Source organism: Eublepharis macularius, chromosome 7 (genome assembly GCF_028583425.1).
Source record: "Eublepharis macularius isolate TG4126 chromosome 7, MPM_Emac_v1.0, whole genome shotgun sequence".
NCBI classification, from domain to species: domain Eukaryota; kingdom Metazoa; phylum Chordata; class Lepidosauria; order Squamata; family Eublepharidae; genus Eublepharis; species Eublepharis macularius.
The window spans coordinates 49,739,800-49,759,936 of record NC_072796.1 but is presented as its reverse complement, the minus strand read 5'-3'; the positions used below and the strand labels follow the sequence as shown (position 1 = coordinate 49,759,936).

Below are 20,137 nucleotides of genomic sequence, written 5' to 3'. Positions count from 1 at the left end.
CTGGCTGGCTTTCCAATTTCTTCTGCTGTTTGTTTTATTTTAGAAAATTTATATGTGATCTGAGCACCTTTGGAGGAAAGGCAGCTAATAAATGCTTTAAATAAATAAAATCTGTCCAGAGACCTACATGAGGCAGTTCACAAAATAAAAAGAAATCAATACAATCATAAGAAACAGCATAATTATCAATAATAAACAAGATAGGACATAAAAGTAGCACAAACATTTAACAGCCTAAAATGAAACAAAAAACAATCCTCAGGCTAGACGAGGCAGCGCGGTATAGCTGTTAGACTGTCAGAGACCCGGGTTTGAGTACCCACTCTGCTATGAAAGTTTGCTGGGTGACCTTGGTCCAGTCACACCCCCTCAGCCTAACCTCCCTTTGAGGATAAAATGAAGGAGAGGAGAATCATGTACGCTGCTTTTGGTCCCTAACGGGGAGGAAAACGGTATAAATCCAAGTAAATAAATGTTTTGGCTTAGTGCCTAAAGGACAGAAAGGTAGACACCTGGTGAGCCTAAGCATTCCAAAGATGAGATACCACCACTGAAAGTCCCTGTCTATGGTTGCCGCCCATCCACCTCCGGCAAGCAGGGGAACTGAGAGTAGGGCTGCTGAAAAGTACCTTAACATGGGCTGGACAGTACAGGAGGAAGTAGTTCTTCAAGCACCCCAACTCCAAGCTGTTTAAGGCCTTAATGGGAACAACAATGTTAGCCATAGTACAGTTGTTCTAGTGTGAACTGCTTAGAACCGCTCTTGTCTTAGTGTAAAAATTTAGATGTGTGTGGAGTGTTAAAAAAAACAAGCCAGAAGGAGCAATCCTAAACAGGCCTACTTAGAAGTAAGCCCCATTTTATTGAGCAATGCTTAGTCCCTGGATCCTGAGTTCCGCAGAACTGCAGCTTAAGTCCTGTAAAGCCTAGCCTTTCTCAAGAAAACACAAATGTTGAAACACAGTACCTAAAAGAACCAGGAACTAGCTTAGTTAAGGATGGTGAATCTACAGGAAATGACAGAAATACATTCATCCTGTACATGCTTAACTAGAATAAATAGTTCCTAGGCAAAAAAAATATTTAAGGAGACTGCAGCAAGCCTCATTGGAGAACACCTAATATTCATCAGTCCTGAGGCCAGTGTGTGCATTGCTGTCTCCTGTCTCCTTATCATACGGTGGCCACCTCCATATGCGTGGATGTAAGTATGAATTAACAGGGATTGAAGTTGAAGATCACATTTTGAAGCAAAAGTGTCTTCAAGCTTGTATATTGGTTTAAGCCTATGAAAAGTTACATGCGAGGTGCACGACCACAACGTAAAGAGTTTATCCCTTGTTTCAATATTCCATGTAAAGAGCTGTAACTCTAGCTCTTGACCTCTGCAAAATAGATAAGTAAGAAAGCTGTTTGTAAAACAAGAAATGTACAGTAGTTGAGAATATGATTGCTGTTCTTAGTAGTACTCAAAATAATATACAGCTTTAAAGTGGAGTTTTATAATACATTGAAATTATCCCATAAATGGATAAAAAACCTGTGGTTAATATTAAGTGATACCCTATACTTACCAGAATTAACCTGATACTTCTGAAAAATACAGAAATTTTATATCCTTTTCCACAATACTTTTCATACATTTGAAATGATTAAAATCTATCCCTGAAGCACTGTTCATGTTGGATGCTGATGCTGCCTTCTGATAGTGCCAGTTACATCAAGCAACAGCACAGAACAAAGCAATGAGCTTGTGGCGCTCTTTCGGTTTCCTAGACTAGCACCACACTTTCTGAATTTTGAATATAATTGAGTGACTGAATATAAATTACTGACTGACTCTACTCTCAAATTTCTCAAAAGAATATTTGTCTTCAGAAATGCAGCATTAGAACTGCATGTTGTGAGTAAAGTTTGAGCAAATCAGGTTATCATCTGAAAATATTAAGTACCTCATTTCATTAAGAGAATGCAGACGTTAAAATCAGCTAATTCAGCCAGATTTATTTTCATTTTCCAAAAAGATAGGGGCCATTTTCACGTGCCAGGAAGACACTGTCGTTCCAGGAGCTCAGCGCGATGTTCCATGGCCAGTAAGAAGTGTGAAAACAGCCAGGGTTTAATAAAAACCCAGTGTAGCTGCCATTTTCCATAAAACAAGAAGGTGCCACCCAGCCTAAGTTCATCACTTCAAAGTCAGTCTGGTCTCAAGGGAATAACCATACACCTAACGCTCTCCCACTGAATTAAACTGAACTTCAGTATATTTATATTGTGATTCCATTCTTGGCAAGGGAAGAGGTTTAAAAAGTAACTTGCTAAATTTCAGTGTTCAAAGTTCAGTGTTAATTGTACTATTTTTGTTTGAAGGATCACTTTGCTCAACAGATCTTCTACATATCCAGTAATTTGATGTTAATTTTCAATGCTCTTTCTTGAAATTGTCACTTTACTTTCTAGATGATCAGTAAGAATTATCATGGGTATCAGTTTCAAAGTGCTATTCTTAAGGACAAACTTTATATTTTAAGAGGCTGTTTTGGCGAAGAGGCATTCCAGTTGGAGGCAACCAGACTTTTTGCAATTGAAATGGGGGGGGGGGTAACCCCTAGACCACTCTAAAAGCAATGCTGAGGATCGTGGAGCTTGCAGAGGCAAAAGCCATGTGGAATTGGACTGTAAGGAGGAGAATTGGGTGTGACTGAATGAAAAAGCTGGCTGGATCCAACCCTTCATCTTCTTCATATGAGGGTCACAGTGAGGGTGGGGAAAGGTATTTATAGAGAAGTTCTTTAACACTTTAGATTGTTATTTAACAAAATAACTGCCTATTTTTTTTTGAAGATCATGGAAAAACCAGAGCTGCCTGTGCTATTGGTGAATGAAGTGGGAGGAACACTTGGTGTCTTAGAAGCACATGTGCCATATCTGAAGAAACACTTTCACCTTATCACCATGAAGGAGTTTCTTGAAAGCAAAGACTGTCTTAGTATAAAAATCGAAGCTATTTATGTATGGTGGCACAGACCAATCATTGATCGAGAGCTGTTGAAGAGCCTACCTAACTTAAAAGTAATTGCAAATTCAGGGGCAGGAGTGGACCATTTGGATTTGAAACTGATTGCTGAATTTGGAGTCCGAACGGCCAATGCTCCCAGTGCTGTCTCCAGCAGCACTGCAGACACTGGGATGGCCCTGATGCTGGCGGCAGCGAGAAGATTAATTGAAGGTAACGGTTATCATACTGTGCATATTTCTTGATACTGTGTGCATTTATATTTATCACTTTAATTTGCAAAAAGGTATTTTTGCAACAGTAATAATAGTTTGATTGTAAGATTTTTTTTATAAAACATGGATTTTATAACCTTTTATTTAATGAGTCTAAGCCAAAGGTTCAAAACTTAAAAGTTACCCAACTTTTGAGAAATCTAATGGCAACACTATAGAGTTTGTCTGTAAGTTCCACTATACTTGGTGGAGCTTACCCAAGAAATTGTGTTTAGAATTTCATGATGGCATCATGTAGATGCTTCTGAAAAGCGTGCTGCAGTAGGGAAGTCAAAGCAGAGCAAAACGTCAGTGTGGAAGTGCCTTTAGTCTAAGATCCAGAGGAGTTTGCTGTGTTTGTAGTTGCAAAATAGTAAAAAGTCCAGTAGCACCTTTAAAACTAACCAACTTTATTTTGAGAACCACAGCTGTCTTAGTCAGAGCTGTTTGTCAGTTTCCTTTCAACAAAAGAGCATTGGAGTGTCTTTGTAGCAATGGTTTAATTACAAATATAAAATCAGAGCACAACAGACTCAGGTAGGCTACTTAAGCAATCACTAATACTGCTTCCTATTCCCCAAGCACTGCGGATCCACTGGAATTCTTCTAGACTAGCTACTTGTATCTGTCTTCCTCTATCAGTATTAGCAATTCCAAACTGCACATTTGGAGTGATGCCACATTCCAAAGGCAGAGGAGAGATATTCAGACATCAAGTGACTTCCAACATACTTTTATTAAGGGGTCTGTAAGGAAAGCCCACTGCAATATGCTTCTTTAAGCTCTTGAAGGGGTTAACACAATTCCCTTCTCAACAGGAACTCTCCTCCGTCCCAATAAGTTCTACACAGACTCCATCTTGTCCTAGAAGAGAAGCTAATAAAAGTGAAAAACAATGAATGAATATGCATATTTACAAGGATGTTTCTTGCTTCCCCAAATCTATACCAATTTAAGTAACTTTCCCTCCTTTAGAACAAGATTATTTCCCATTCAATTACAGACCCTGTTTACCATTAATCTGTACAAAGATAGGGCTCCTCCCTGATGCAAAGATATTGAGAGCTTCTTTAGAAGATAGACTCTTCTTTGGCATCCTTTCTTGTTTCTCTTGAATGTATTGGCATTTCCTAATTTTTATCAACCCTTCCCCACTCCCTATGGAGCAAGTTTTTAAAGATGAATGGGTTTATCTAATGTGAATAGGACAATGATACATTGTGCCACACAATACAACACTATGCAAAGAGCTTGTGGGCTTCTGCATTTTTCTCATGCTCAGGATTTGCCTTTGGACTATGCCATACATAGGATCCTGATCTCTCCCACTGAATCCTTCATGGGGTACACAAGGAGATAAAATATAAAGGATTCACCTATGACTCCTGGCTTCAGCTGTCTAATAATAGTCTATGTGCTTCCACCTTTTTGCTTCTGGCTAGTTCCAAGATGGAGAAAGCCTGTTCGTTGTCAGCTATTCACAATGACATACTGTGTCAAAGCATGTCAGCTGCTCATCCATGTAAGCACCTCCTCAGACAGTCACAGATGAAGTTACCGTAGTTGGACTTCCTGGTCAGTCATGTCCTTTTTAGTTGCTGTTCCAGGAAGACTCTCATCCCTTGAAATTCAATTTCTGCACCGTCTTCCAAGGTTCCTTTGATTGCTGCTCGGAGTGCTGCTGTTATTTCCCTCCTGTGGCTAAACCACAGCAACACTTCCCAGATGCCAGTGTCCCAGTGCTCCCCAGCATTTAGAAGTCCCAGGAGGAGGGCAGGTTTGAAGGGCCACCTTACGAGCCCTAACAGAACAGGAAGGCAGAATTCAAATGTTTTAAATAAAATAAACCAATAAAAGAATTTTCCTTTGATTCAAAGTGCATAGCAACCCTCTTGTAGACCAATAATCTGAACATTACTTGGTTTATGCTTTCTATCTGTATGACACTTGTTATGATGACTCAAAGTGTAAGCAAGTAAGCACTGACAGGCTGATGTCAAAAAGAAATGCATCTTCTGCCAGTCTTCTGTTTAAACATGATCTCAGCTTCCCTTTCAGAATAATCTCATTATGTAATCATGTTGATACCTGTAGCAAGATTCTTAAACTGTAAATTTCTCTTACTAGGACCACCTCCATGTTTAAGCTTCACTAACAAGTCAATGCCCAGTATTGGTGATGACTTGGTTTGGAAGCAAACCCCATCGATTTCCATGGATGAAAATCTGATGTTAAAGATTGCAGTCTAGGAGACACAAAAATAAATAGAAATCCCTTTTGTTAAGATGTCTTTCTGTAATTCTGTTTTTTCCACCCTTGCTCTTGCTTTTTTTCTCACTTAGGTTGCCAGGTGACTACTTCCCCAGACACTGAGTATTTCCCTTGTAACATGTTAGGAGACGAAGTCACTGGGGCGACTCTGGGTATCATTGGAATGGGTAGCATTGGCTACAAAATTGCTCAAAGGGCCAGAGCATTTGAAATGAAAATTCTTTATCACAACAGGAACAGAAGGTAAAAATCTTGAAGCTGCTTATATAAGTACCTCTTTAAAGTTACTGTATCCCCTCATTTCCTTTCCTCTTGCAAAAATGTGTAACTGGATGAATTGATCCTCAGACGGTAACAAATCCATCTGCTGATGAACTGATCTCTCTGCTGAATATACTAAAAGAAGGCTAGTTATTGTACTTAGGGGAGATGCCAGCTAACCACAATAAGAAATAGATGGCCAAGGATTGTTAGGCTATTGCACACAGCCATGTTATTTTTCTTGAGTTGGGATCTCTGGGAAAGTCAGTGCACATCATCATCATCATCATCATCATCATCATCGATGATGATGATGATGATGATGATGATGATGATGATGATGATATCCCACCCTCCCCGCAAGCGGGCTCAGGGCGGGTTACAACAGAAGATAAAATATACAAGATAAAATCACAATCAATTAACACAGCTTTCTAATAAAACAGCTGCTCACCATATAAAAACCATAGAACATCTGACGGAGGTGGAGGTGCAGCTTAACCATGCATGGTCGCTCATATATGGGGGGTAGATGGTCAATACTCCCTACAGACATAGACCGGGAGAGGGGCTTATTTGGTGGAAACCCTGATGGGCCTCAACCATATGTCTGGCAGAACATCTCTGTCTTACAGGCCTGCCTGAAGGAGACAAGATCTTGGCGGCGGGTCCAGGTGTCCTCAGAAAGAGAGTTCCACCAGATCAGGGCCAAGACCTAAAAGGCCCTGGCCCTGGTCAAGGCCAATCGAGCCTCCCTGGGGCCAGGGACTACCAGTAGGTGCTTACTGGCTGATCTCAGCACCCTCTGGGTTATTGTTCTAAGAATAAAGTCAAGGAGAAGAAAACAATGTTGTAAGCTGCTTTGGGGGAGAAAAGAAGTATAGTTACCTAAATGTACTAAGAAGATTAAGATCATGCCACTTTAGTTCCGAAAGTGAGGTGGTCATGCATGATCTCAAGTTGCAATGTGCTGCCACCAGCCCAGATAAAAGGGCCATTTCCTTAAAATACCTTCAGATTAGCGCTTTTGTGACTGTCCTTTGGCAGTGGTTGATTCATTGACCCATATCTTTTTCTACTGCCCAAAGTATGCAACAGGCAGAGAGAGATTTCTTAGGAAAATGGCTCATGAAGTACGTGGCCATCCCTGATGCTTCAAGATTATTACTTCTGGTTAGCCTTTGCAGAAGCTGCATTGTGGACACAGAAAACTTTTGTTTTACTGTGATTTTTAATTCCTAAATTTGTTTTATAGTGTATGGCCTATGGGCTGTTAAACTTGAATAAACTTGACTGACCACGCCACTCTCTCGGTGATAGTCAAGGTATCTCTCGAATCAAGACATGAAACTATTGCTGAGGATTAGTCCACGCATTCCTTCTGAATCCTTTGTGTGTGTGTGTGTGTGTGTGTGTGTGTGTGTGTGTGTGTAATAGCAGCATCCAAAGACTTGAATTAAATCTATTGTTTAAAAGGAAGAGGGGTAAAGGTATAGTTTTGTGAAGGGAGGGTGAAAGCTATCAGCTATCTTAGTAACAGAAACAAAAAAATAAAATAATGGTGCAAATAATAAACTTACCCAGGTGGATGACCTTCAGCATCAGATCCAACAGTCAAGATATTCAAAGGCATAGGTAGATAAAAACTTTATGTTCTTATTACTTAAAGTTGATTCTCTACAGATAGTCAAAGGTTCCCTTGGAATGAACCAGTCTGTGCCTCCCTTTAAGCCTCTTTATGTTTTGTGCCACTTTTCCCACAGAAATTGTATTATGTTATTTGAAGGTCCTAATTATATCCTTAAAACATTTGGTTTCTCAAGAGTTGCACAAGTAGCTCTTAATTAAATTCTTCGCCTGCATACCATCTAGGAGGCATCAATGTTAGAACGTACAAAGTAAATGTACCCTGTACATTCATATACAGGCCTTGGCCTGTGGGTGTGTCTCTTTCCCTATACTTTGCCATGGCAGCTTTGCTCATCTGAACAGGACCTGCTGCAGGTGCCACCCTGCAAACAGGCAAGATCAAGAGCTGCCTGTACCCACACTTTCTCTGTGGTGGCCCCCCCACCTCATGAAATGGCATGCCTGAGAAGGTAAGGGATGCTCCCACTCTCTTGGCTTACCACAAACTGTACAAAACCAAATTTTTGAGGAAGCCTTTCTTATACAGGAAATAGGGAGATGTTGTGATGAAGTCATTAAAGAGAAGTTTCAATAAATAGCTAGGGACTGTAGACTATACTAGTTGTGTGCTGTCTGTTACCAGTGTTGCCGGATACCTTTAACCTCCCAGTGGGAGGGTGGGGACCTGGTACTTACCTGGGGGATCTTCTCTCCTACGTGCTTTGCATGCATGCACTCCCAGCAGGCACGATGATGTCATGTCTGGAGGTGAGGTCATTAGGAGCGCACCTACTACAGGCCGGCCAGGGAGGTTTCTTGCCTCCCAGGCCCGTTACCTAGGGCCTTTCCCCCCTGCTGGCTAGGTGAGTGGCTGTTCACTGCTTGCTGGATGCCAGAGGCTCCAGGAGCTGCCTTGATGGGTCTGTAGGGCATGTTTTGTTTCAACATGGTTTCAGCTCTGTATTAGATTTCAACTTATTTTCAAATTGTTCTGCAATTTATACTTTATTGCAGGGCTCATTTCAAGGGGGAACAGCCAGAATGCCGTTCCGGAACGTCCAAAAAGAGATCACGTGCGTGGTGGCCCCACCCATGTGATTCCTTTTCCTCCCCTGGCCACTGCAGCCTGCCTCTCCCCAGCTGGGCCGCTGCGGCCTGCACAGCCCGTCCTCCTAGCCTGCCGGCCGGTCGAGGCAGCACATGGCCCGCAGCAGCCTCCAGAGCTGGCCCCGTGGCCAGCTGCGCCACTGTGGCCTGCGCAGGCATTCCTCCAGGTCTACAAGAGGTCGTGTCAATTTATATTCCACCCTCCCCGCACCAGCAGGCTCAGGGCAGATGCTAATGTGCTAATGCGTTATGCTAATGCATTATGCTAATGAGTTCCTGCAGCTCTTTTTCTATGAAATGACCCCTGCCTTATTGTATTGTTAATTGAAAGTCTCAGATGTTGATCGTATTGAATTTTACTGTGTAATCCACCTTGAGTCTCAGTGAGAAAGGCAGACTATAAATAATGTAAATAAATAAAATAAAAATATTCTTATCCATTGTAAAGCACTGAAGCTTGTATCTAATGTCTTAAATGTGTGTTTGTTTGAATAGTACAGTATGTAGTTAAGATATTTATAAGAATTAATATGAATATTAAAATATATGCTCTGTTTTCCCTCTTTGTGGTAAAATGGACAAGGTTGTGAAGATACTAGATCCAGAGGGAGGAACTTAACTTTTAACATACTTACCAGAGAGTAGACCAATTGAATATTGTTGGTCTTCCTTCTGAGTAAACATGCTAGACTTGTACTGCATGTCTTGCTTTTTTGGATTTTATAGAAATTACCAAACTAGGATTTGGTCAACTAATCAATCAGCAACTGACTATTTGCTATCCAAAAGGAGGAAGAGGACACTTGCCAAAGATCACTCTGCTGTTTGAACAAGTCTTTAGATAGCGGTGGGGATGTGGTCGTGTTACATGGAGTTTCCCCATTGTGGTGATCAGACTGTAATCATCATGAGGGCAGCCAGCTGTAAAAAAAAAATATTTTTCTAATAGCAAGCAGGGCTTTTTTTCCTGGGAAAAGAGGTGGTGGAACTCTCAAGAGGAAAATGAGGGGAACTGAGGGGCGTGAGTATTTTCAAGAGGTGCTGCTGAAAAAAAGCCCTGTTAGCAAGTACCTGTCAAAGAGGGCATAATAATGATTATTTTCTGTCAGGAGAGAAGACGAAGAACTGGCTGTAAGTGCCTGCTATTGTGGGAAGATAGAAGACTTGCTCCAGCAATCTGACTTTGTGATGCTCGCTGTAAATTTAACACCCCAGACATACAATCTGATTGGGGAAAAGGAGCTAAAGTTAATGAAACCTACAGCTACTCTCATAAATATCTCTAGAGGTAGGTCATAGAATAGCTGATTTAAAAATGCATTTGAACCATGGATTATTCCTCAGGTTTCGCACAAGCTATAGTAGTATCGTTAACAAACCATTTTTAAAAGTCTTATAGTGTTTAATGTTGTATAAAATTGCACAAAATTACGTTTTTATTGTGTTTTAAATTATGTGATCCTCCCTAAGCCCGCTTGCGGGGAGGGTGGAATAAAAGTCTAATAATAAATAAATATATAAAAATCACTGCAATATTAACTGCATATTCATGATATTAAGAAGAGCCCTGCTGGATCATACCAGTGATCTCACACACACAGCCAACCAATTATGCTGGTGGTGAGTATAGAGGCTAAGATCTTTCCCTGATGTTGCCTCCTGGCATTGGTATTAATATACATAGTTATATTATCCCATTATTGGGACCCATAGATTTAAAAAGGCAGCCAGCATGGTGCAGCTGATAGAGTGTGGGACTAGGATATGGGCAACCTGGGTTTGATTCCCCACTTTGCCATGGAAGCTTGTTGGGTGACCTTGGGCCGGTCACACACTTGTAGCCTAGCCTACCTCACAGAACTGTTGTGAGGACAAAATGGAGGCGAGGAGAATGGTATTGACTGCTTTCAGTCCCCATTGGGGAAGAAGAGCAGGGTATAAACAAAGTAAAAAATAAAACTGATTGGGAAACTCTTACTGGAAAAGATGGCAATAAAGTAATAACCCAGATTAAAGATCTGATGAACGAGCAGGATTGTTATCCTTTACAAAACTACAGACTAAATATTGCCTCCAGAGTTTCATTGACAATAGATGCAGATGGAACCTCTGTTAATAGTCAGTTTTAGACCAGATACCATTGCAACCAAGTATGTTTTTTTTAAAGTAAATTTCTGTGTTAAAAAATCTAAAAGTTTTGCTATATGATGAACTGACGAAAATTCAACTGTAAATTAGATGAGTTGTTGATAGGATGGAACTTAGAAGTAGATGGAGACCTCACACTAGGGTAGCAGACAATAAAATTCATCTTATGGTATAATAATGCAACATAAAGCTATTTGTAACCATGCATATATTCAGAGGAGGTTTATCTCCTAGTACTTCTTGCTGATGATAAGAGTCTGGCAAACCTTGTTCATTTGTTGTGGATCACATCTGGATTATTTCAATAGATTCTGAATTAATATCTGAGGGATTTTTGGAGGGTTCTTCTCTGACTGTCTTCATTGTATAAGCCTCCGTGATTGCAGGAAGAAACACATTTCCAGCACTGAAGACTATAAACACTCTAGAAATTTACATGTGCCGCATCCACATTAGCTCTGATTTGGATATTATACTAAATGTAAAAGAGTTTTTACTTGGTAACTTCTCTACAGGACCAGTTGTAGACCAAGAGGCGCTTGTGGAAGCTCTTCAAGCTGGTGTTATTAAGGGTGCTGCTTTGGATGTCACTTATCCTGAACCACTGCCCAGGTAAACATATGTTTCAATATTTAAATGACTATGAGCACTGTGCAAAAACTGCAGAACAACACAAGGAATCAAAGCTGAAACTGGCACGCCATGCTTCTAGCATAGTGTGCAACGGGAAGCATATGCAAAGAAACTATGTAATGTGCTACATGCTTCTATTTCAGACCAAAACCAAAAGGGAGTCAAGTGTGCATAGCTGGTTAAATGAAGGCCTGCAAGGTTCAGTTTTATAGATTTGCATAATGGTGCCATTATGCAACAACTCCTATACCACAGCTATGACCATGTAATATAGGCTCTGTCTTATGAATTCCCAGAGACGAGATAATGCTGACAGCTACTTCCACAGCACCCACGACAACTCTGCTGACACCCATTAATTTACACTGTTGTGCACTGACATGTCCCCACATAATTCATCTCCTCCCAAAAAACAATGTATAGCCAGGGAGCGACCTCAGTGCAGTCAGTAGGAGGGTAACAGCAACAGTCAGCTGCAGCCATAAGTCTACATCTCTCCTCAGCCAGGATTCAAATCTCTTACCTATCCACATAGCAGCAGTCTGTGTAATCCCCTACAACAACATTTTACTGGCCACTGGAGACCACGGAGAGCAGCTGGTATATTTCCTTCCCCATCTGTTATCACATGGGTGGCTTTGAGTATTGTGTGGCATCACATGGCAAAAACACAACCTTTTTTCAAGCTGACAGCCAGATCCAGAGGGAAGTGACATTCCATGCATGACAGGCAGCCAGCCCCATAGATGGTGTTAGGGAACATACATGGAGCACCCATGCACCCCAAGAGCACATTTTAATTAAGTAAACTGAGAGCTAAGCTACAAGAGATGAATTACATGAGGATGTGCAAGTGAAAGGAGTTGCAATGTTAGCTGGGAAGCTGTGTTTTAAAAGAGATCAGAAGACTTTGTCAATTTCCCCTCTCTACAAAGCCAGAGGAGTTCTTCAGAGGGTTTGTTAATTTCTTCTTTGCCTCTGGAAGGCTCTGTCAGTTTCATCTCCCCTTCTAGGAGGCAAAGAGGAAATTAACAAACCCTCTGAAGAGCAACTTCCCTGGCTCTATAGAGAGAGGAAATTGACAAAGCCTTCTGATCTCAACTCAGCTTCCCGGCTAACATTGCGACTCCCTTCACTTGAGCGTCCTTGTATAATTCGTCTCTTGCAGCTTAGCTCTAAGATGTCATGGGTGCACTTGTTTCTTTTTAAAAACCATTTTTGCTGTGGTGTGCTGCTGTAATAGAGAATGAAATGGAGACTTAAATCCAGAGACTAGAACCGTGGACAGACAAGAAACATATTCCTACAAATCTTTTAAAAGCCCCAGGCTTACAGAAAAGTCTGAAATCTAAACAAACCTCCCACACATTGTGGAGTTAAACCTCCACTCCCAGTAGGGTTGCCAGGTTCCCTTATCCTCCCGATGGGAGGGTGGGAGACCTGGCACTTACTTTTTTAGACTACTGGTGTGCACATGCTCCTGGCACACTGGCCCAGGAGGTTGCCTGCCTCCTGTTCTCCAGGGCCTTTCCCCCTTGCTGGCCAGGTGAGTAGCAATGGGGAGCAGAGGATGGAATTGGGGGATCCCCCACCTCCGACCTCCACTGGGGAACTGGCAGCCCTAGCCCCGAAATAACAGAAGTAGCATCTGTAGCTTTATGAAATGAATGCCATATCATGGGTCATGGTTCAGGTTGCAGGCAACTACAGCATCATTAGCTTTCAAACTTTTGTTTTTCTCAGTAAAAGGTAGGTGGAGAGGACAGGTCTTTTTTTTTTTTGAGGGAAAACATATTGGGCCCAGGCCTGGCAGCAACCACAGGGCAACTTCCTACTATGTAACTTGAGGAGAAACTAGATGTGACAGTGTCCTCATGGCTGCCATGAGGATGCCACTGCCATTTTAAAGTGATTTTAAAATGCAACAGGGTCTGGTCCTGATTGGGCCAACAGCATGCCACTCTTGTCCCCCACCCCCACAAACATTTTCAAATGCTGAAACAGCTGCTGAAGGAGGGTGGCCATTTGGCACTTGATAAGGCATGGGGGATCAAGGTCAAGCCCCCATCACATTTTAAAATAATTTTAAAATGGTAGTAGTATCCCTGTGGTGTCCACAAGGATGCCATCACATACAGTTTGTCCCTCACTCAGGTCCAGCTGCTTGCTACTCTTCAACATCAGCTACCTCAAGAAAGTCAGCGTGATATAGTGTTTGGAATTTCAGACTAGGACCAGGAACACTCAGGTACAAATCCCCAGTTTGCCATGAAGCATGCTGGGTGACTTTGGGCCAGTTATACATTCTCAGCCTAACCTACTTCACAGAGCTGTTGGAAGATAAAACTAAGAGGTGAATAATGTTAGCTGCTTTGGGTCCCACTGTGGAGAAACATGAGGTAAAAATTAAGTAAATTTAAAATTAAAAGTAGCTGAAGATGGAAGTCCAAATAAAAAGTTGGTGGGTGAGTGGGAGGAAGAGAAGAAAGAAGGAAAAAGTTATGAGGAGGAAGGAGGAAAGAAAAGAGGAACGAAAGAGGAAATAGTGTGGAGGGTACAGGGGAAGGTGAGGTAGCCCCTCACAAATTCTTGTGGGTGGCACTCTGCAAATAGGCCCAGCCCAGCCCAACAGCTGGCACCATACACAATTTTTCCATAGAGATTCTGCCAAGGGGAGGGAAGGAGGGAAAACAAAAAAGGGCGGGCAGATAAAAGTAGGCTAGTGGGTGGGAGAGTGGAAATGGGACAAGTAAGCAGGAAAATGGGAGAGTCAGTGGGAGCTTTCAGGAAAATAAATAATAATAACATTCAATTTATATACTGCCCTTCAGGACAACTTAACGCCCACTGAGAATGGTTTATACAAAGTGTGTTATCATTATCCCACAACAATCACCCTGCGAAGTGGGTGGGGCTGAGAGAGCTCCAAGAAGCTGTGACTGATCCAAGGTCACCCAGCTGGCTTCAAGCGGAGGAGTGGGGAATCAAACCCAGTTCTCCAGATTAGAATCCTGCTGCTCTTAACCACTACACCAAACTGGCTCTCCATAGTGGGAGAGTGGGACATTAGATGCCCCCCAACAAGTCCTTGGGGGGTCCACCACTTGTGTTAAAGATTACCTTACTGTCTAACAGGGTGGAAGAGTTTCTTTTTAAATTGAAGACTGTGAAGAAGATTCTGATGTTGAAAAATTGGTAATATGCAAATATGTTTAATCAACTAACAGTGAAATCCTAAGCAGAGTTATTCCATCTAAACCCACTGAAATTAATAGGCTTAGACTGGAGTACCTCTGTTTAGGATTTCACTGTAAATAGCTATAAATCAAGAGTAGGCAACCCCCACCTCAGTATGTGTACCAAGTGACAAAACAGACCATTTTGATTGGCACTGGCAGCAATGGTGGAACCAGCAGTGCAGAAGATTGGTGTTCCATGTTTTTCAGCACTTGGGCCAAAAAGGTTGCCTGCTCCTGCTTTATACGATAGACCCACCCTAACTATTACTTTGGAACTGAAGACTGCATTTGTTAGCATTAATAAAACTACCTCTCTTAACCACCTGTCTTTGTTATTCTTCTTTTCAGAGATCACCCATTATTAAAATTAAAGAATGTTATTTTAACTCCTCATCTTGGTTCCAGAACACACAAAACCACCCGTATGATAACCGAGGAAGCAGTAGAAAATATACTGGCTGCTCTCTGTGGTTTTCCAATGCCCAGTGAAGTATTCCCTGACTAAAGGAGTAGGGCCATCAGACATAACAATAGGCAATTAGTCTCTCCAGTGGAATTAAGCTGTTGTCAAAGATGTAATTTCAGACGTCAAAGATAAGGTTCCATTTTGAATTTCATATGGCCCTAGATCCTGTCAGTCCTAGACTGAAGATGCAGAACAAACCTCTAGTAGTTTTTGCATGTTGTTCACTCCTTTGTGCCAAATATTTTTTGCTACACTCAAGAGACTAAAATATTCTTTGCTACACTCAAGATACTTCCAGCACCCCCTGTATTCCTGGCAGGGCTGGCTCCAGTGTTGCCGGCACTGGAGGCAGCCTAAGGGTTGCATGATGACGTCACTGCATGTGACGTCGTCACGCAGGGGCTGGGTGCGCGCACAGGGGGCCTTCCAGCCCTCCTGTTCAGTTGCTCTGCAGGCCAGGCGCAGCCGGCTGCCCTAGCGGCTGGCTGCACCTGGCCAGCTGAGCAACTAAATGGGAGGCTGCCCACTCAGCTGCCCCACGCTGCCGCCACCAGCACATGTTCCTGGCTGGTGGTGGTGGTAGCAGCTCTGTGGCACCCACCCCTGCCCCCGGGACGGCACCCTTCCAGCACCTTAGTGCCCTGAGGCGGCTGCTGGGCCGGCTTCAATGGGTGGGCCTGGCCCTGATTCCTGGGGCCTATACAGCTAAAGCTATAGGCAGGTTCCATTGTAGATGAAACCAGAAAATCAAGGTTGGATTAACAGCCATCAAGTGAATTAAGTAAAAACTATCTCATGATGAAACAGCCAGGTCTGCATGAGAAATTGTCACTTCCCTTCACCAAGGACTTGGCTTGTGCCTCTCTAGGATCTACAAACCAAAACTTACGGAGCAATAAGCTGACATTCCTCTGAACGCAAGGATTCTTCCAAATAGCACAGACCGACCCTGGAAATGAGTCAGGTCCTCAGATAGCTGATAAAGTTGCTATCATGTATCCGTATAGGCAATTGTGAGGCTGGTGCCCCAGGAAAAGAATTCACAACACACAGTCTTTGGATGGAAACAGGCCACAACATTATTGGTCACGGCAACTGGAGCATTAGCGTGGCATAGGGCACTACACTGAACGACCCCTTGCCAATCAAGACACACATGCTACACCATGGGATGTCAGAGGTGTAGCATCCATCCAGGGGTCACCCTGGCAGTCCCTGCCACCCAAGGTGTAGCCTGCAATGGCCAGCCCAGGCACATACACTTCAACTTCCTCCAGAACCCTTAAGGGAACCCCTCAAAAGGGAAGGCAAGACACCCAATCAGCACAACTCACTGCAGGGGATCCAGCCCAATGCCTCAAAACCACCACAAGGGCAACACCAACACTCCAATGGCTGCAGCAAAGTTGGAGCCCCAGACCCCTCTACCCCACTGATGGGTCCTTGCCTTATGCCTAGAGGAAGGCAAAGAGGCCCCCCAAGGGACGATCGGTATACAGAACCCTGGGACACCAGCACACATGGAGGGCTGCTCCATGGTAGTCCACTCGTTGCTGTTCATCGTCCTCCAAACTTGGCAGCACACTGGACCACATGATCTCTGGCATAATCACATCACCTGCAACTAGAACATAGAGGCATTAACACTTGGCTGGCCTGTGCCTGCATGAACTCCTTGCATGTCCCAGGAGGCCAGGGCCCTTTGGACTGGGCGAGGGCAAGGGGAAACCCATTTTCCACTGCAGCAGGTGCAGCCCCGATCCAGAAGAAATGAGACTCAAATTCCTTACAGGGAGCCATGTGGCTGCCATCCTGGCCTACCAGACAACAAACTAGGATCTGGTGAGGAACGTTCCATTAGCACACATGAGCAAGGGACCCGGCCCCTAAGGCTTGATGTCCCAGAAGGCTGCTGTCGCTTGCCCAAATAAGAGGACCTTTGTGCTGCTACCCTAAGCATGCATATATCACCTCAGCCCACTGGTGAGGTGAACTGCTGGACCTGAGTCCATAGCTCCATCCAGTCACTTAACTATAGTCCAACCCCAGTGTCCTACCAGATGATCCTGGCTTAGGTAGCTGCTCACCCTAGTAAAATGGGTGCAGCAGGCCTCCCTGGGGACCACAACCTTGCACATGGACATTAAGGCCTGAATCTCCTTCAGGATCATTTTTTGCCCCTAAGGACCATGTCAATCATGCTCCAACAAGCTGCCAGCTTGTCTTCTGGCAAATCTGGAGATGCCAGCCCCAGGGCTCCAACCAGGATGCCCAGATAATACAACCACTCCATGGGACCCTTGGTCTTCGTGGGTGCTAAAGGCCCACCCAGCTCATCCAGCCAGCCTCTAGAAAGACCCAAAGTTGGTTGGCACACACTGTGTCCCCTGTCAGCTTGGTGGACAAGCCAACATTTGGATAGTATGTGACATGATGCCAGTCAGATTGATCCTCGGCTGCCAATTCCACACGGCGCTGAAGACCTAGAAGGCCACAAAGCATCCCACCCTCATGAGTCTGGCCTAGTCCACATACTACTCCCATAAAACTCTGCCAAACAGGCATTGATCCTCTGGATGCACAAGTAAGATCCAGAAAGCAGATTGTGACCTAGGGTTGCCAGCCTCCAAGTGGTGGCTGGAGATCTCCCGGAATTACAACTGGTCTCCAGGTGACAAAAATCAGTTCCTGAGAAAATGGCTGACTTGGAAGGTGGATTATATGGTATTACACCCAGTTGAGGTCCCTCCCCTCCCCAAATCCCACCCTCCCCAGGGTCCACCCCCAAATCTCCAGGAAGTTCCCAACATGGACCTGGCAACCCTGTGTGGCCCTCACTTGGCCATGAGTGTCCCCAGCTAGCAAAGGCGCACTACCCTGATCATGCGGTCGAAGGAAGTATCCTGTACTTAGCAAGCCCTTGCCGAAAGACTGCACTGATCTCCCAGCATGCCCCCTTGCCTTGAACTAGGGGCCTCTCATTTGCCCCCGTCTTGTCTCCCAGCTGCAGTGTTCCCTGCCAGTGATTCTGTGAACCCATTTAGGATCCCCCTTATGAAGCCCTTGTTCCTGCTAGTGGTGGAAAAGGACATGGATGCCCCTTTGAAGCTTGGCATTTAGGTTCTGTTTCAAGCCAGAATAGTTCTTCAACCACCATCACTCTTGAGAGTGGTGACCTTTCTCAGGATCAGTCAGTGTATGAATCTCTCTCCCCCCACCCCCAGCTACCCCCACATTAAGCCCATTTCCCCCACATTGTATCTGGCTCTGTTGCTTACTTCTCTTGGTTTTTTTCTCCTCCCTCAACACTTTCTTTCAGAGCCTTTTTCTGCCACCAGTGTAGTTTCCCTACCTTCTCCCTTTCACTCCTCCTGACTGGCCTTGGGCATCATGTCACTGCTTTTCTCTTTCTGTCTGTTCCCCTCAAATCTTCATTCTGCTCTCCTTTTGCCCTTTCTTTTGCCACTGCTCCCCAGTTTGTCTGACCAGCACGACCCCTTTCTCAGCCTTCACTGCAATATATCCTCTCTTCTCTGCTGCCCTCTTCTCCATTATCAACTTTTTAGAGGACACCATACATACATTCACATGGAGGTTTGCTTGAACTAGCCTGGGTAGAGACATCTAGCTAAATGTGAATTCTACTAGGCATTATTTAATTGCTTTTCATTGCATTCCTGGACTGTGTACTAATTTCATTGAACTGCATTTTTGAAATCTACTTTCCTTTCTTGTCTTTTTGGGTAGTTATGTATTCAATAAAGACTGATTTAGTTCAATTAAAGGCTCTCACTCTCGTTTTCATAATTACCCAAATATCACACAAGCACATGTCTCTGTATACACAGGATCCTACAGCAGGGTTGAGAGAAGCGCATTGAAAGGCCACACGTGTTTATTCTCCTGACTTTCCAAATAACTGCCTGCTAATTAATATTCTGAAACTGTTTATGGTTGTTAAACAGATATAGAACAAAGTGCCAGTGTGGCGTAATGTTAGACAAGGGTCTGGAAGACCCAGGTTCAAATCCCTGCTCTGCCATAGAAGCCTTGGACCAGTTACACTCTCTTAGCCTAACCCACCTCATGAGGTTGTTGTGAGGGTAAAATGAAGGAGAAAACAATATAAGCTGCGTTGGGCCCCCACTGGGGAGAAAGGCAGGGTATAAGTGAAGTAATAAATACATAAATATAAACTTACTTTATTGAATTACATTGCTTCCAAGTTTGCCACTTTGACCTAACTTGTGACCCAATGTGTATCAGGTATCATCAACACACACATTTTCTCTTATGCTGGATGAACTTCCTGAAAGTTTGCCTGACTTCAGACTAGTTGATTACCCCCATACATTTTAAACCTACAGACATGAAAATGTATATATTTACTGTCGTTCAGTCATAATGGTACATATACATCTATTAAAATGTAGGGTGTATCAGTCTTATCTGTCAGTGATACATATTCAGTATCACTTTTACACATCTAACTAAACTTGTTTTACAACATTTATTTAATAAACTTTTTTATCTGTATGTCAATCAATTCCAACATACAACATCCTGTGGAAGAAATAGAACAATTTTCAGCTGAGGAAGATTTGAGGTGGATAAGATACCAGAGAATGTCCTCAAACAACACAGAAATGATTGCCCAAATTTTATTATGCATACAGAACTGAAAAAGAAGTGGGAAAGTCCAGGAATAAGAGATGCAATGGCCCTTTAAAAAACAAAGTATTGCAAAAGGAAAAGCACTGAAATACATTTATTATTTCTTTTCCAACTAATTGATGTGTGAAGTAATCTTTGAGTCCTTAGGCACGGTCCTGGACTTACAGTTGCGTGTGGGAAATCAAGTTGTAGCAATAGCTAGATATACCTTTCATGAATTCTATTTTATGAGAAGGCTATACCTCTTCACAACTCTGGCTGATCAGGACTCAACCATAACTGAGGTTTTTGTAATCTGATGGTTAGACATCGTAATACAGTTTATGTACGGTTGTCCTTAAAGACTATACAGATGCTTCAGCTGGCATACAACATGGTGGCCTGCCTCTGCACACAGCACATGACATCCAGTATCTGCTGCATTGGGCCTTCCATTATT

General features: G+C 43.2%; 1 protein-coding gene across 1 annotated transcript; it reads left to right on the top strand.

The window, feature by feature from the left end:
• Positions 1–2,391: 2,391 nt before the first annotated feature.
• On the top strand, positions 2,392–18,706 carry LOC129333521 (probable 2-ketogluconate reductase). The gene is made up of 6 exons (XM_054985240.1): positions 2,392–2,404; positions 2,845–3,229; positions 5,613–5,784; positions 9,648–9,826; positions 11,202–11,298; positions 14,907–18,706. The coding sequence occupies exons 2-6, from the start codon at positions 2,848–2,850 to the stop codon at positions 15,061–15,063; spliced, it is 987 nt and encodes a 328-aa protein (XP_054841215.1). The 5' UTR covers positions 2,392–2,404; positions 2,845–2,847; the 3' UTR covers positions 15,064–18,706.
• Positions 18,707–20,137: the final 1,431 nt, after the last annotated feature.

Bases quoted from the DNA above. Each gene is read 5' to 3' on its own strand.
- LOC129333521 (XM_054985240.1), top strand. From the start codon at position 2,848: ATGGAAAAACCAGAGCTGCCTGTGCTATTGGTGAATGAAGTGGGAGGA. The intron at 3,230-5,612 runs GTAACGGTTATC...TTTCTCACTTAG, and splicing joins AGCGAGAAGATTAATTGAAG to GTTGCCAGGTGACTACTTCC. The intron at 9,827-11,201 runs GTAGGTCATAGA...ACTTCTCTACAG, and splicing joins TCTCATAAATATCTCTAGAG to GACCAGTTGTAGACCAAGAG.